This window comes from Phyllobates terribilis, unplaced genomic scaffold (assembly GCF_046119375.1).
Source record: "Phyllobates terribilis strain yellow unplaced genomic scaffold, ASM4611937v1 Scaffold_85__1_contigs__length_6476398, whole genome shotgun sequence".
In the NCBI taxonomy this organism is placed as follows: Eukaryota; Metazoa; Chordata; class Amphibia; order Anura; family Dendrobatidae; genus Phyllobates; species Phyllobates terribilis.
In genome coordinates this window covers 886776-903930 of record NW_027362845.1, presented here as the reverse complement: position 1 = coordinate 903930, position 17155 = coordinate 886776, and the positions used below count along the sequence as shown (strand labels likewise).

Below are 17155 nucleotides of genomic sequence, written 5' to 3'. Positions count from 1 at the left end.
TGTAGGACCTGCGCTGACGTCAGAGTCATGTGACGGGTCACGTGACGCTGACGTCGGCAGGTCTTTCAATTCAAAGTTGCCGGGAGAACGGAGTGAGCAGGACAGCGCGGGCCATCGGAGGTAAGTATATACACTCTCTCGGGTCACACTATATAAATCCATGCTGTTTGCATGGATTTATACAGTGTGACCTAATTGTCAAGCACTTTCCAGGTGATGCTAAAATCGCCTGGAAAGCGCTTGTCAATCTGCATGCGGAAACGCATGTGAATCTGCATGTGGATCCGCATGTATTCTGCAGGAAAAACGCATGCACAATCTGCATGCGTTTTTTCTGCCAGGGAGATGCAGAAATGATGCAGAAATTTTCTGCTTCATTTCTGCATCGTGTGCACATACCCTAAGACTCAACGTGTTCTGTGTTTATTCATAAGGAGTGGATAGGTTGTAATATTTGTTCATGGTAAATTCTCCCCAGATCATGGATCCCGTAGGATAGACAGGCCAGCATATCTCCATGCAATAGCAACAAAACAGATCTGGATAGCATAAACAGTCAAAAAGAAAAAGTAAGATAATGCTAAAAGACTAAAGAATGAACCGAACGAGGGGGATATTGAAAAGAGAAAGAAGGATGTCCCATTAAAAACAGCGCAGCATTTTACAAAAAAGACTTGAAACTGACCATATCATGCAATACTTTGGGGGAGGTAGTATCTAATGTAACGATCCACCGAGTCTCTCTCTGAAGTAGTTTCTTTTTGACATTACCTCCCCTGATTCCCATATGTATATGATCAATACCTCGAACAGTTAGGCCTTGAGGTTTGCCTTTATGTTTTTCCAAGAAATGTCTAGGTATTGTTTTAAGGGATGTTGGATCAGTGCATACCAGAGCATTATTAATGTCTCAGATATGTTCCTGAATCCGTGTTTTAAGGGCTCTTGTAGTCATACCTATATAAATCAAGCCGCAAGGGCAGGTAAGGTGATAGACAACCACTTCAGTATTACATGTAATATGGTGGACGATACGAAATGACTTATCTCCGCTAGAGTCAAGAAAATGTGATGCTTTGGGAACAAATTTACATATCGAGCATCTGCCACATGAAGAGCTACCCCATGGAGGACCTTTTTGTCCAGTCAAAAGGGTATTCTTTGGTGGTATGTAGTGACTATTAATAAGTAAGTCACCTAGCGTGTTGGATTTCCGCCACGTCACAGCTGGACGGGTAGGAAGCTGACTTTTTAGGTCTTTATCGGTCAATAATATTGGCCAATGTTTGGTAAGTATGTTCTTAATGTCAATCCAGTTGTTATTAAACGTACTAATAAATCTGGGAATCATATTTACTAATGATTTTCTTGCCTTGTTGGGATTTCCGGTCAAAAGACTCTGTCTGTCTGTTTGAATTTTTTGCTCTCATGTATGCCTTATTAATGTCGTTAGTTTTATAGCCTCTGTTGAGGAATCTTTTAGAGAGATCTCGTGCCTGAAGATCAAAACAATCTTCGCTCGAGCAGATACGACAAACTCTTAGATATTGTCCGATGGGAATAGAACTTTTAAGTTTTGGGGGGTGAGATGACGTAAAATGCAGCAGTAGAGAATTTGTAGAGGTCTCTTTACGGAAAATATCTGTACCTATTCTGCCACTCTCTGTTCTGATAATGGATAGGTCGAGGAAGTCAATGTGAGACTGACTCTATTTATAGGTTAATTTGATGTTGAATTTATTATCATTAAGATGGTGGAGGAATTTGTCAAGTTGCGACGTGGAGCCCTGCCAAATAAACAAAACATCATCTATATAACGTGGCCATAATACTCTGAGGGGCTGTGGGGGCCATCATACTGTGTGGGAGCCATTATACTTTGTAGGAGCCTCATTCTGAGCTACATGGGCATACAGGAGAACAATTTCCTGGTGATGAGTCAGATAGGGAAAATTAAGTGAGAAATACCAATTTTTGGTCTACCTGGTGACTTGAATTGATATGGTGTTGTGTGCCCAAAGGTAGACATCAGATGGTACGTTCTGAAGGAAAACAAAGATATAATAGCAGTGGGAATCCGGATTCCAAGGCGAGAGCAAAACAGAGACAAAGAGCATAGAGTGGAGTAGAGAAGGAGATCTTGTGAGGATCGGAGGTTGTGTGTAGGTAAGTACCGGGAGACTAGGTCACAGATGTATGGAGGAGACTGGTTGTGGATGGCTTTGTATGTCATGGGTAGGGCTTTGTACTGCAGTCTCTGGGTAATGGGGAGCCAGTGAAGGGATTGACAGAGGGGAGAGGCTAGCGAATAGCGAGGTAACAGGTGGATTAGTCAGGCAGCAGAGTTTAGTATAAATTGGAGAGGTGCGAGAGTGTTAGAACAGAGGCCACACAGAGCAGGAGGTTGCAGTAGTCGAGGCGGGAGATGATGAGGGCATGGACTATGGTTTTTGCAGATTATTAAGTAAGGAATGTACTGATCCGGGAAATATTTTTGAGTTGGAGTCGGCAGGAAGTGGAAAGGGTTTGGATATGTGGTTTGAAGGAGAGATCAGAGTCCAAGGTTACCCTGGGGCAGCAAGCTTGCGGGACTAGGGAGAATGAGTAGTCATTGTGGTGAGATGTGATCTTGAGAGTAGAGCGGAAAGCTGATCTTCCGTGATGGCAGAGAAGCTGGTTTTGGAGGAGGAGGACTGAGTAGATATGAGCAGTTATCAATGTTCTCAATGTTATCAATCTTCTGCTTGAAGAATGAGGCAAAGTCTTCAGCTGAGATGATTGGAGAGGAAGAATGTGCTGGGGGATGGAGGAGAGAATTGAAAGTGTTGAATAGCTTTGTAGGGTTGTGAGACAGGGAAGCTATGAGAGATGAGCAGTATGTTTGCTTTGCTGCAGTGAGTGTGGACTTGAAAGTAGTGCAATTAAGTGCTCTTTGGAGTGGGATCTTTTCCATCTCTGCGCAGCAACTCTGGAAGCCCTCCTCAGTTCTTTAGTCAGGCTGCTGTGCCAGGGTTGCCTGTTAATTTTGTGAGCTTTGCTATGTCTGAGAGGGGAAGCCGATTTGGGAGATGCAGATATAGTGGTGTTATATAAAGCGGCAGCATCTGCATTGTGTAAGGAACTTATGTTTGCAAGAGGGAGAAGAGACTCGGAAAGTGAATGTAGATCAAGGTGTTTAAGATTGAGGGTGTGCAGGTTTGTGGAGTGGGGATTGAGCACCTCGAGAGGAGAGGGAAGAGAATGTAAGTAGGTTGTGGTCAGAAAGAAGGAGAGGTGAGTTAGAGAGGTTAGATAGGGAACAGAGGCGGGTGAAGATGAGGTCCAGAGTGTGGACATCTTTGTGTGTGTCTGTGGAGGACCATTGAGCGAGGCCGAAAGAGGAAGTGAGAGATAGAAGCTTAGAGGCAGATGAGAGGGAAGTGTCAATGGGGATGTTGAAGTGACCCATGATGATAGTGGGGATGTCAGCGGAAGGGAAATGATATGGACGATTCCTTATCTTAGACTAACAGAATTTAAGCTAACAATTTCTGGAGAGGAAGCTACAGTGTCGCCAAACTGGGACATGAGTTCTCCTACGAAGAACACGTGACCGCCGAGCCGCAGCAGTAGCCGTGCTGCGGCAACATTGTGAGAGCAATTAAGGAGAATGAATATTCACTGCTCCCCTCATCCATGGGTGTGGGAAGCAGCGAATATTCATTTTCTTTAGCAGCGAGCACAGTGTAATCTACAGTAGGTGGCTCCTGCCTCCTGTGCCCCGCTACGCTGCCGCTCCCCCCACCAGCCACAGTGTGTGTGTGTATGTGTGTATGTATATGTGTATGTATGTATGTATGTATATATATATATATACAGTACAGACCAAAAGTTTGCTGCGGAATATGTTGGCGCTATATAAATAAAAATTATTATTATTATATATTATTATATAACATATAAATGTGCATATGTAGCAGAGCTGAGTGTGCGTGCACTGTCCTTGCCGCAGTGTTGTATATGCAGTACAGACCAAAAGTTTGGACACACCTTCTCATTTAAAGATTTTTCTGTATTTTCATGACTATGAAAATTGTACATTCACACTGAAGGAATCAAAACTATGAATTAACACATGTGGAATTATATCCTTAACAAAAAGGTGTGAAACAACTGAAAATATGTCTTATATTCTAGGTTCTTCAAAGTAGTCACCTTTTGCTTTGATGACTGCTTTGCACACTCTTGGCATTCTCTTCATGAGCTTCAAGAGGTAGTCAACGGAAATGGTTTTCACTTCACAGGTGTGCCCTGTCAGGTTTAGTAAGTGGGATTTCTTGCCTTATAAATGGGGTTGGGACCATCAGTTGTGTTGTGCAGAAGTCTGGTGGATACACAGCTGATAGTCCTACTGAATAGACTGTTAGAATTTGTATTATGGCAAGAAAAAAGCAACTAAGTAAAGAAAAACGAGTGGCCATCATTACTTTAAGAAATGAAGGTCAGTCACTCCGAAAAATTTGGAAAACTTTGAAAGTGTCCCCAAGTGCAGTTGCAAAAAACATCAAGTGCTACAAAGAAACTGGCTCACATGAGGGCCGCCCCAGGAAAGGAAGACCAAGAATCACCTCTGCTTCTGAGGATAAGTTTATCCGAGTGACCAGCCTCAGAAATCGCAGGTTAACAGCAGCTTAGATTAGAAACCAGGTCAATGCCACACAGAGTTCTAGCAGCAGACACATCTCTACAACAACTGTTAAGAGGAGACTTTGTGCAGCAGGCCTTCATGCTAAAATAGCTGCTAGGAAACCACTGCTAAGGACAGCCAACAAGCAGAAGAGACTTGTTTGGGCTAAAGAACACAAGGAATGGACATTAGACCAGTGGAAATCTGTGCTTTGGTCTGATGAGTCCAAATTTGAGATCTTTGGTTCCAACCACCATGTCTTTGTGCGACGCAGAAAAGGTGAACGGATGGACTCTACATGCCTGGTTTCCACCGTGAAGCATGGAGGAGGAGGTGTGATGGTGTGGGGGTGCTTTGCTGGTGACACTGTTGGGGATTTATTCAAAATTGAAGGCATACTGAACCAGCATGGCTACCACAGCATCTTGCAGCGGGATGCTATTCCATTCGATTTGCGTTTAGTTGGACCATCATTTATTTTTCAACAGGACAATGACCCCAAACACACCTCCAGGCTGTGTAAGGGCTATTTAACCAAGAAGGAGAGTGATGGGGTGCTACGCCAGATGACCTGGCCTCCACAGTCACCAGACCTAAACCCAATTGAGATGGTTTGGGGTGGGCTGGACTGCAGAGTGAAGGCAAAAGGGCCAACAAGTGCTAAGCATCTCTGGAAACTCCTTCAAGATTATTGGAAGACCATTTCCGCTGACTACCTCTTGAAGCTCATGAAGAGAATGCCAAGAGTGTGCAAAGCAGTCATCAAAGCAAAAGGTGGCTACTTTGAAGAACCGAGAATATAAGACATATTTTTAGTTGTTTCACACTTTTGTGTTAAGTATATAATTCCACATGTGTTAATTCATAGTTTTGATGCCTTCAGTGTGAACGTACAATTTTCATAGTCATGAAAATACAGAAAAATCTTTAAATGAGAAGGTGTGTCCAAACTTTTGGTCTGTACTGTATATCTCTGAGGCTATGTGCCCACGTTGCATTTATGAAGCAGAAAATTTCTGCTTCATTTCTGCAAGTCCTCTCCCGGAAAAACGCATGCGGAATTCCGCACTCGTTTATCGCGCATTTTTCGCGCGTTTATCATGCGTTTTCCACATGCGGAATTGCCTTGCGTTTTTTATGCATTGGACAAAGGCAATTCTGCTTGCGGAAACGCAAAATTAAATGACATGCTGCGGATTTTTGAACGCAGCATAAACGCTGCGGAAAAATCCGCAGCATGTGCATAGAACTTGCGGAATCCCATTGGGGATCATGGGGTGCGGGTTACCAAGCGTTTTACAAGCGTTTCCGCTGCGGAATTTCCGCATCAAAAACGCTTGAAAAACGCTACGTGGGCACACAGCCTTATGAACGGTACTCCCAAATCAACTGGGAGCTGAGGTTACCCGTATAGTCCCCACAGGGGATGTTTGGCCTACTTATAATGATTTGCTGGACTCTTGTAGCTTGTAACAAAAGTTAAGTACCGACACGTGTAACGGCTTCTTGACTCTGCATAATACAGAAGAAGCATCCATGAAGTGTTGTGCCTGCTATCTGATGTATATCAAGTTCTTGTAAAGTAAAGTTATTTTTGGACTTTGGCCTCCCTCATTCATCTCCATACCATCTGGTCCGGGTTATGTATATATGGTTATATTTATGTTTTATATTGGGATCTGTGATTTCAGTCTACTCCACTGTGTATAGGATGTCTATAGGATAACAGAGTATAGTAAAGTTGTTATGGACGTGACTCAACCAATATTGTGCAGTGAGTCTGTATAGTGACCGATTTTTCTTGTTGCTAAAACTGATCTATTTTTTTTCATGTTAAACTTTTTTTTAAAACTTTTTTTAAACAACTCCCATTAGTGCGATCATACAACATACAAGCCTCTGATTGCTCAGATAATGCACTGTAATACTGTAGTGCCGTGTATTATCACTGCCTGTGAGTGTAATACTAACGGCCCCGTACACATGAGATAAGTGTTGGCTGAACGGTCATTTGGCAGACAGCTATCTCTCCCGACTCCCACATACATACAAATATTCCAGCTTTCCTGTGATCTGTATGAGAGAGTCACCTCCAGACTCCTCTAGTGGAAGATTATCTACAGGAAGAACAAACGGATTAGCCTCTAAAATTCAGGATGCCAGATCCTTCTCTGCCCTGGCATCATCTATCGGGAGGCCCCCAAATACATTATATAGTCGACCAAACCCCCGAAATCAGTGCTTTCATGCAACTTTAGTCTAATGTGTATGGGAGCGTTAAAAGTGTAAAGGACATATTCATACTCATGCTAGAGCAACTCCATTTTGTCTGCTTCCTTTAAAATCATGTTATTATCACTCCTTGCATAACATACATTCTTTCTTTCTCTTCCCATGGAACTTCTCTCACACTAACTTTTTCTCAAGAGAACATTTTGTCAGACACTGTTATCTAACTTGTTTAGGCCAGGTTTGACCTTGTAAAAGGCCCGACCTAATAGACTTTTGTACATTGCAGGCCCAGACACCATTATTAGGCATTTAAGTATTATAGTAACTAAGTAGCCCCAAACAATCGAGTACTTGGGGAAGGAGGGGCATTTAGCCCAACTCTGTCAAACCTTATTAGATGCCATGTTTGCTTTTGACAGTAGCAAGTGGTTAAACTACCATGGTATCGTTGTAACTAGGCGGCCCCATATTATCAAGACCTTGGGGGAGAAGAGACTTTCAGCAAAACTCTACCAAACCTTCTTAGATGCCATGTTTGTTTTTGTCAGCAGCAAGTGGTTAAACTGCCAGGGTTTGTGTTTCCGCCGCACTTGTGCCATCCCTGCAGTGTACATCTATGTTCTGGTGCCCAAAAGAGGTTTTTTGTTTTTCTTAAATGTTTAACGTATTAAAAAATAAGAAAATGTCTTTTTGCATGATTTTTTCTTTTTACAAGAATTGTTGATACCAATTTTCTTTTGAAACATTTTAATATCTGTTTTTTTTCTGGTGTTTTTCTTGCAATATAGGAAAGCCTAAGGCCAGAAATAAACTCCATAAAACACTATACATGGAGACTTTAGTATCAAATCATTTCTGTCCGAGGTGTTTGTGAAAACAAAAAAGGTTTTCTAAATGCCTCAAACTTCTATGTGTGAATGAGACATGAGATCTAACGAGATAGAAGATTACAGACTAGGAAAGATGGGAAACATTCATATAGACGACCGGTGGTGATGTAGTCAGTGACGGACTCTGGCCAAATATGTTTGTAGAGCCGTAGTAGAAGATGAAGATGTCGTCCTCATCATGAAGTAGTTATTTCTCATGTCGTGTAATGAATATCTCCTGCAGTATTGCTAATGCCGATTCCAGTGTCGGTAAATGAGACGAGAATTAACGTTATGGAAGATGAGTCTATGAGAAACGTATTCAGCTACAGACTCCAAGGAAGAAACTGCTTGTTGTCTGTAGCCTAAAATATATATGTTTTATTACTAGATGTAAAGAAGAAAACTAAATACTGTAAAATAATAAATCTCATATGTTTCCCCTTATTATCTCCAGTAATTGTATTATTACACAGGGTATTTATGATGTTACATAGGCTCATCTTCTCATTCTCTACAATTTCGGATCCTCTCAGATCTTTTATAGAAGAGAATTTTCCTGATTTTACCCATCAAGGATGGATATGGACAGACACAAGATGGCGGAGAGGATATTACACCTCACCCTAGAGATCCTCTTCCGGCTTACTGGAGAGGTGAGAGATTCTGATGACGTCACATTACATCATTCTTATCTATGGGAATAACAGGTGGACAGAACTGGAGAGGTGAGGACTCTGGAAATGTCTGTACTGAGATTTATTAAGGTGTTTCTCCATTATCAGGATTACACAGTAGTGAAGAAGACCTCTAGTGAGCGCTGTCAGGACCCTATGTCTGAGGAATGGAGAAGACCCCTGAGCCCAATCACGGGGCCTCCACCTCACCCCTTCATACATGAGGACATCAATAACCAGAAGATCCTAGAACTCACCTACAAGATGTTTGAGCTGCTGACTGGAGAGGTGACACTGCTGGGAATGCTGGGACATTATACAGTACACTATTAAGGGATTTGGGGATGACGGTATCATTGTATGTGTCAGGTTCCTATAAGGTGTCAGGATGTCGCTGTCTATTTCTCCATGGAGGAGTGGGAGTATTTAGAAGGACACAAAGATCTGTACAAGGACGTCATGATGGAGGTTCCCCAGCCCCACACATCATCAGGTAATAGACAGGACTAAATACACACGGCCTATAATTATCTGTATGTAAAGAATGAATTCAGTCCTTGTATGTGTTTCCTCCAGATCTATCCAGTAAGAGGACAACACCAGAGAGATGTCCCCGTCCTCTTCTTCCACATGACTGTAAACAAGAAGATCCCAATGTTCCTCAGGATCATCAGGTAGATGGAGGGAAGGTGTCATGAGATCTCCCCTATGATGTGTAGACGGCTGTGAAGGTCTTGTGTTCAGTCTTGTTTTATCCACCAGTATTATGTGTTTTATACTTGTGTAATGAGAACGGTGGAGATGGCAAGATTAGAGCTGATCATAGATGTGACTTCTCCATCTGTCTGTGACTTTTACAATATTTGTTTCAGGGTGAAGATCTGACCCATATTAATACTACAGAGACATATGTGAGGGGTGATGAGCGGTGTAAAGAGGAGATTCCTACATATGACTACCCAGGTGAGTAGTGACCACTAAATGCAGAGAAGTCACAGATTCTTCTCAGTCACCGGCTGTGGCTGCTTTATCGGTGGTGTAGTCCGGCCGTATCACAATCGTGTGATCAGCATTTTGCCGCTAGAGCATAACATTCGCCACCATCTGAAAATGTTCAAATGACTTTGTGAATTGTGAAAGCCCTTTTCTGTAGAACTTACAACCTGGAGGATCCACCCACCCCCTGGGATTAGGAGACGCTGACCGTTACCTGCCCAGATCTGTAAACTATAAAGCCAAATGACAGCGTACGTAGAAAGTGCTGACAAGTGAGAAAATCACTTGAAGAAAAATATTATGATGGACCTGTAAGAGAAAGCGGAGGGTAATGATGCAATAACAACAGAGTTTCCTTTTATCTCAACTTTATTTTAAATCTAACTTCAAACAGGATTGTGATAAACTACACAGAAAACATTACTCCTGTGCCATGATATATCTCTAAGCTGTGCGGGGCTGATGGCTGTAATATACATTTATTCACGCCTGCAGGAGATGTGTTGGCTCCAGCCTTGGTTTCATGGATTCACTCCACGTCATAAATTCCATTATGTTTTCAATCCTAAGGAATTCAGATTACTGCACAATCTCTCCTGAAATGGGGGCGCTAATACTTTCTCTAAACTCCAGTTTAGTGTTGGAGGTCTCTCCCCAAACATATGTTGTTGTTGGGGATCTAACATAGAATAAAAAAAAATATTTTTTTTTTACAGGTTGTGGTGGGATCGGCCTGTCTCACTTATGTGAGACTCTAACACCCTGGTAGTCTTTGAAAAAAGATCTCCATTGCTTTTTCAAAATGTCTGAGATCTAAATTTAAGACCCCTCATCTCTGCACTATTATAAAAAGTTCCATTTGAACGTCTAATATTTCTTCTTGGCACTCATCTGACAGAAAATATTGTCCCTCATGATAGTTTAGATTGCCAAGAGCCACCGAGCCCCATACTCCAATTACCCCAGAGAGGTTTCACCACTAGTTACTCATTTATTACTGATGAAGACTGCTGAGTTTGATCATTTCAGTAGATGTGTTATTGTCTATAGTCAGTTTTTGACTACAGTAGTTGGTGCCCAAAATATTCTGATTTAAGCCCTTCCCGCAGCCAGTTTTGTGTTGTTAATCAGGTCCCATTTTTCTAATCTAACGTGTCACTTTATTTGGTGATAACTTTGGAATTCTTCACAAATGATAATGGGAAACAAATGTACCTTACAAATTATTTTCCAACTTCTCTTGAATCCGACAATACCCTATATACGGTTGTATCCTACTGTCTGGGCACATGGCAGGTTAAGAAGGGAAGGAGCGACATTTAACTATTTGAATGCAGATCTTGCTGGAATAGTTTGCAGACACAATGTATTGGGGGCACTATTCATGATCACCTGGAAGCTCAAAAGATGGCTACCACGAACAGGCTTGGCGCTATCTACTCTGTTTTCTAGATCCCAGGGATTGTCTTGCTCATCACTTATTTAACCCCACTACATGGATCTGGACTTACACAGAGACCCCTAGGCTTGGGCCACGGTGTTACCTGCTGTTCTGTGGAGTGAGATTGCAGGAAGAATAGTCAGGTAGCCGGGTCAGAACCAGGAGGGCAGAGAAAATACAAAATCAAAAGACACAAGAGTAGTCGGTAAACGGGCCGGGATCACAGCAGAAAACAAATACACAAGCCGGGAGCCGAGCACAGAGGACTGAACCAGAGGAGAACAAGGCTGTATCTGGCAGCTTCCAGCAATATGCTTCCAGCTTTAGTAGGGTGTGGAGCTTTCCAATTGGTTGAAGTAGGGAGCAGATTACTCCAGCTGGACAGCACACAGACCCATACTGCCAGACAGAATGGTACTAGAGGTCACAGGCACCCTAATCTTAGTGGCTGGACAGAGCGTCGCCCAGAGCTTCTGGTTCTGACGTCTCCTCCATCACCAGTGCCACCTACAGGATGAATAAGGCGGCTCCTGGTGACAGAAGCAGACATCGCAGGAGCAGATCCCAGAGGAGATGGGACACACCATTTGCAGAAGCCCTAATATAACAAAATGTCAGAAAACCAGAGCAGTAGAAATCCCCATAAAGTGACTCCATTTTGGAAATTATCACCCTCAGTGAATTAATCTATAGGAGTTTTGATTATTTTGACTCCATAGGCACTTTCTGAAAATTAGCACGCAGTGGATGTTGGAGATTAAAAATTGCACATTGGCTATTTTTTTACCAAACACATAGTGCCCAGATTGTGCTCCAGGAGACACACACTGTAAATTAAGTCGGATCTTCTCACTATAGTATTGCCAAAAACATGGATGCCAAATGTTGTTTAGGTGCAGAAGCGAGGGGGGGATTTGACTTCGAAAGAGCGGATTTTGCTGGATTGGTTTATGGAAGCCATGTTGATTCTAAAGAGCCTTTGAGAATCTAATAATGTGGAAACTTCTGTTTGACTTGAGTGGGGCCTTGTTTTTTGTGAGATGAGTAGAAGTTTTCATTGGTATAATTTTTGCCTACATAACATTTTTTGATGGCTTCTTATTCCTTTTTTTTGAGGCAGAATGAACAAACAGTTGGACACCACGCTCTACTGGTTCATCCTATGAAGTTTTCTATTAGACTGTGAACTGTCATTCTGTCAATAACTTCCCATTTCTACAGAGATTTTAAGTACAATTAACACAAGAATCCCACTGAAAAATATATTAAGATTGCATACCACTTCTAAATCAATCTAAACACACACATCCCAGGGGGACATGCTAATCCAGGGAAATGAAGGGATATATACTCAAGTTTAAAAATCAATTTTATTAGACACAAATCTAAAAAATAGAGGAATATTTAAAATCCTCTATTGTTTCGATTTGTGTCTAATAAAATTGATTTTTAAACTTGAGCATATATCCCTTCATTTTCCTGGATTAGCATGTAGCCCAGGGATGTTTGTTTAGACATTTTAAGTAGAAATGTTAAAAAATATAAATTTCAAGGATATTTTATTCAAAATTAATAATTGTTTTTTTTCCTGGCAGATGACTGTACCAGGAGATCAGATGGACAGGAGATTTTTAAATCAAATGATCTTGAGATTCCACAGGATACAATTGAAGTGAATACCATTACTCCAGACATACCATCATCCCTTCACAGCAAAGATCTGTCATCTGATCATTTGAAACAGGTCCTGTCTTCTGATTCATTACCGACTACTCAGGAAAATCAAAGTCACAAAATAAGCATTAAAAAACAAACTGCTCCTAAAGAAAAGAAGCCATTTTCACATTCAGAAAATGGAAACAGTTTTACCATCAAAAAGTCTATTCTTAAACATCAAAAAATACACACAATGGAGAATAGATTTTTTTATTCCAAAAGTGGAAAATATTTTAACCAGAAATCAGTTTTTGTTAATCACCAGAGAAACCACACAGGGGAGAAACCTTTTTCATGTTCATTATGTGGGAAATGTTGTAACCAGAAATCAGATCTTCTTCGTCACCAGAGAACTCACACAGGCGAGAAGCCTTTTTCATGTTCACAATGTGGGAAATGTTTTAACCAAAAATCAGTTTTGACTAGGCATCAGAGAACTCACACAGGGGAGAAGCCTTTTTCATGTTCAGAATGTGGGAAATGTTTTAACCTTAAATCAGCTTTGGTTAAGCACCAGATAATTCACACAGGGGAGAAGCCCTTTTCCTGTTCAGAATGTGGGAAATGTTTTAACCAGAAATCAAATCTTGTTAATCACCAAAGAACTCACACAGGGGAGAAGCCTTTTTCATGTTCAGAATGTAGAAAGAGTTTTACAGGTAAATCATCTCTTGTTACACATCAGAGAACTCACACAGGGGAGAAGCCTTTTTCATGTTTAGAATGTGGGAAATGTTTTAATCATAAATCAACTTTGGTTAATCACCAGAGAACTCACACAGGGGAGAAGCCTTTTTCATGTTTAGAATGTGGGAAATGTTTTAACCAGAAATCAGCTTTGGTTAATCACCAGAGAATCCACACAGGGGAGGAGCCTTTTTCCTAAACTTTTTCTTTTTAATCCAATACATTTGAAATTTTTTTCATTAGTGTTTTTTTTTGTTTTTACAAAACAAAAAAACAGTTCATACAATAGTAAAATAAAATAACATACCATAGGGATAACATATGCATCTCTCCTATATATCCTTTCAGCTTCCCCATTACCGTCTGATAACTTGCAGTTAATATATCTTACAATTAACATTTCACATTCTTGAAATCTTATATAACCATAATATTGTAATAAACATTATAATCCTATACACATATAGGTGTGCTATATTACCCATACCACATGTTAAGGAATTCCAATACACATTACAATGAAACATTAGACCTCGCCAATAACCCTATTACCCCCCATAAGTCATTGTCTTTCCTACAATAACCCCCTTGATGGCATTCCAGGTTTATCCAACCATAAGCCCCATATTTTCTCAAATTTATTCATTGAGTTTTGTTTTTTACATACCCTTTTTCTAATCTGATAATATTATTTATCCTATTTTTGAGTTCACTAATTTCTGGAGGTGAGGGGTTAATCCATTTGGATGCAATATGTTTCCTAGCTTGAAATAAAATATGTGAAATCCCTATTGAAATTGGGTCAAATTCCATATCATCCTCTAATATACCTAATAGGCATTTTTTGGGTCTGGTTGAATATCTATTTTATATACCCTCTTTATAATAGACAGAACTCCTTTCCAGTAGTTACCTAACTTCCGGCATTCCCATAGCGGATGTAATAGGCCCGCAGCATCCATGTTACATCTTGGACATTCAGTCCGGTATCCTATGTTACATAGAAATCTAGGCATCTTATATTTCCTATGTATTAATATGATCTGGGGAAATCTCTGAGCCTCATGTAAAGATAATTGGGGTACCAGTTCTAATACCTCTCCCCATTGATCCTCAGAAATTGGACCTATATCTCCATCCATTTTTGTCTAGCTGGAGAAGGAAATATTTTTAAATAATTATCAAGAAGGACTCAGTGAATATCAGAAATACGACCCTTAGGATTTCCCTTCTCTAATACCAACTTAACAAAAGTATTATTTTCTACCCAAAAGGGAGTCCATCTTGATTGTGCATTAAATTAATGCCGAAACTGTAAATACTTATAGAATTGTTTGTCAAGTGGGTGTGGCCTGCAAGACAAGGTGGCAGCAGCTTAATTGCATAGCTCCAGCCAGCCAGGATTAAACCAGCACAAAGCAGCACACAGCATTGTCCTACAGCCTCTTACCTAACACCCGGTGGCGGCGGAACACCCAGGGCCCATGATGACAAGGTCCCAGAAAAGAGGATCCCCGGCGAGATTGGAGGCTTTCTTCCAGAGGGGACAAACAACAAGAACAGTGAGTAAGATGGCGCCGGCTTCCCCTTCAGCCTATTCACACTCCTCTAGAAGCTCGGGGGGAAGGGAAGCAGAGACTGAGACACAGCAGCAGGGATAATAAGCCCACAGCTCCAATGACAAGGGCAGATATGCAAGATTTTCTGGCTGCAATTCGCTCCTCCATGAGGGAGTATATGCAGGCAATGTTGCAGGAGATGAAAGGGGAGATTACTTCCATTGGGGATCGCACTTCCCACATTGAAAACAAGATGGAAGAATATGCCAGAATGATCAATGCCTTGGTAGATGAAAATGAGGCACTCAGGGAAGAGATGTCTCGGGTCACTGATAAAGTTTATGACTAAAGGCACCGTCACACTAAACGAGATTGCTAGCGAGATCGCTGCTGAGTCACAAGTTCTGTGACGCAACAACGATCTCAGTAGCGATCTCGTTAAGTGTGACACGTAGCAGCGACCAGGCCCCTGCTGTGAAATCGCTGGTCGTGTCGGAAATGTCTGGACCTTTTTTGTATCGTTGAAATCCCGCTGGGTAGCATGCATCGGAGCGTTTGACACCTTACCAACGACCCAGTAAGCGACTCAGAATTGAGACACATAGGCATGCATTTGCGTTGCCTTTTCCGCACCCCTCAGCTCCGATTGGTGGTCGCTACTGCGTTCTGATTGGGTGGCGGCCTAGCCTTATGAGGCGACATAGTAGCGCTTCCGTCCATTGTTCGTGACCGCGTGCTTGTTACAGATCATAGTACAGTTTTCTAGACTGCGACTCTTCTTCGATTCTTCAACGGTTCTTTTGACCTATCTCTGTGCACGGTACGTATCGTTTGGGGTCTCAAATGCATTCCCATTGCCTCCTTAATTTATAGGACACCTACTAATTATCAGCTATCATTGCTCTGGAGGAAGGGAGGGAGGGCTTGGCTTCTATCTGTGTACATATGCTTTTGCATGGGCAGCCATTTTAGGGGGTCTCGTGTTCGCACACCCGTACAGCATGTTTTCTGGCATGCGCGCTAATGGAATGGAATGCATTTATTGCTTTATTTTTTTAAAACCTTTTCTCATGTTTTCATTTTATATTTTTCAGTTTGCAGCATCATGAACAATGCGCAGCATGCTGTTGTGTTTGCTGCATTGCTGGTTGAGGAAGCAAAGTGTCTAGATGAGGCACGGATGCTTGAGAGGCGTTCCAAACGAAAGCGTCACATGTGGACCAGAGAGTGGCTGCAGAAGAGGTCCGATTTGTCCCACATGCAACTTGTAAGAGAGCTTCAGGAGAAGAATCCTCATGATTTCCGCAACGATCTGCGGATGTCAGAAGAATCCTTCATACATTTACTGGAAAGAATTACTCCACTGATTCAACGGAAGGATACAGCGATGCGTGCTGCCATCCCAGTAGATGAAAGATTGGCAGTCACGCTGCGATTCCTGGCCACCGGACGCTCACTGCAAGACTTGCATTTTTCTTCAGCCATTTCAAGGTCCCTGCTCAGCATTCTAATTCCGGAGACATGTAATGCCATTTTCCACAGTCTACGTAGCTACATGCAGTTTCCCAACACGGAGGAGGAATGGAAAAAGATTGCCTCCGATTTTGAGCAGCTTTGGCAGTTTCCTAACTGTGGTGGGGCTTTGGACGGGAAACATGTCCGGATCACTCAACCACCAAACAGCGGATCATATTTCTTTAATTATAAGGGCTATTTCATCATCATCCTTGTGAACACCAATTACGAATTTATAAATGTAGATGTTGGCATGAACGGAAGGGTTTCCGATGGTGGTGTTTTAGAGCACACACTCTTTGGAGAGCGTTTGAACAACCGTGACCTTCACTTGCCTCCCAACTCTGACACTAGAGGCAACCTTAATTTTGTTTTTGTCGGTGATGAGGCCTTCCCGCTTCATCCCAATCTTATCAAACCGTTCCCACAAAAAAGTCTGACAGAGGAAAGAAGAATTTTCAATTACCGCTTGTCAAGGGCACGTCGGGTTGTAGAAAATGCCTTCGGTATCATGGCCAATCGCTTCAGAGTTTTCCACATGCCTATAAACATGAAGCTTGAATCAATAGACTCAGTTGTTTTGGCTTGTTGCACGCTTCACAACTTCCTTCACCGGCGCGATGCCTTGGCGTACTGTCCACCTGGCTTCATGGACTCTGTGGGCCTAACAAATGGGGAAGTACAGCTCGGTCAATGGCGTGCAAACGATCCCGCAATTGCAGGCCTTCAACCATTGGGACCCGGCAGAAACACCCACGATGCAAAGACGTGCCGAGACAACTACTGCCAATATTTTA

The 17155-nt window shown here is 41.9% G+C and overlaps 1 protein-coding gene and 1 long non-coding RNA gene across 2 annotated transcripts in view; both read left to right on the top strand.

Moving 5' to 3' along the window:
- Nucleotides 1–8685, top strand: part of LOC141197645 (uncharacterized) — a 30106-nt gene extending 21421 nt beyond the window's left edge. The window contains exons 2-3 of the long non-coding RNA XR_012269845.1: nt 8304–8423; nt 8553–8685. This is a non-coding gene — a long non-coding RNA (uncharacterized lncRNA). The remainder of the gene's footprint in view (nt 1–8303; nt 8424–8552) is intronic.
- Nucleotides 8685–14263, top strand: LOC141197626 (uncharacterized). Its single transcript, XM_073662709.1, has 5 exons — nt 8685–8732; nt 8814–8937; nt 9021–9118; nt 9317–9407; nt 12477–14263. The coding sequence occupies exons 1-5, from the start codon at nt 8709–8711 to the stop codon at nt 13481–13483; spliced, it is 1344 nt and encodes a 447-aa protein (XP_073518810.1). The 5' UTR covers nt 8685–8708; the 3' UTR covers nt 13484–14263.
- The last annotated feature ends 2892 nt before the right edge of the window (nt 14264–17155 follow it).

Coding starts and splice junctions, on each gene's coding strand:
- LOC141197626 (XM_073662709.1), top strand. CDS start 8,709: ATGTTTGAGCTGCTGACTGGAGAG. Junction 8,733..8,813: donor TTGAGCTGCTGACTGGAGAG/GTGACACTGCTG, acceptor TGTATGTGTCAG/GTTCCTATAAGGTGTCAGGA. Junction 8,938..9,020: donor CCAGCCCCACACATCATCAG/GTAATAGACAGG, acceptor TGTTTCCTCCAG/ATCTATCCAGTAAGAGGACA.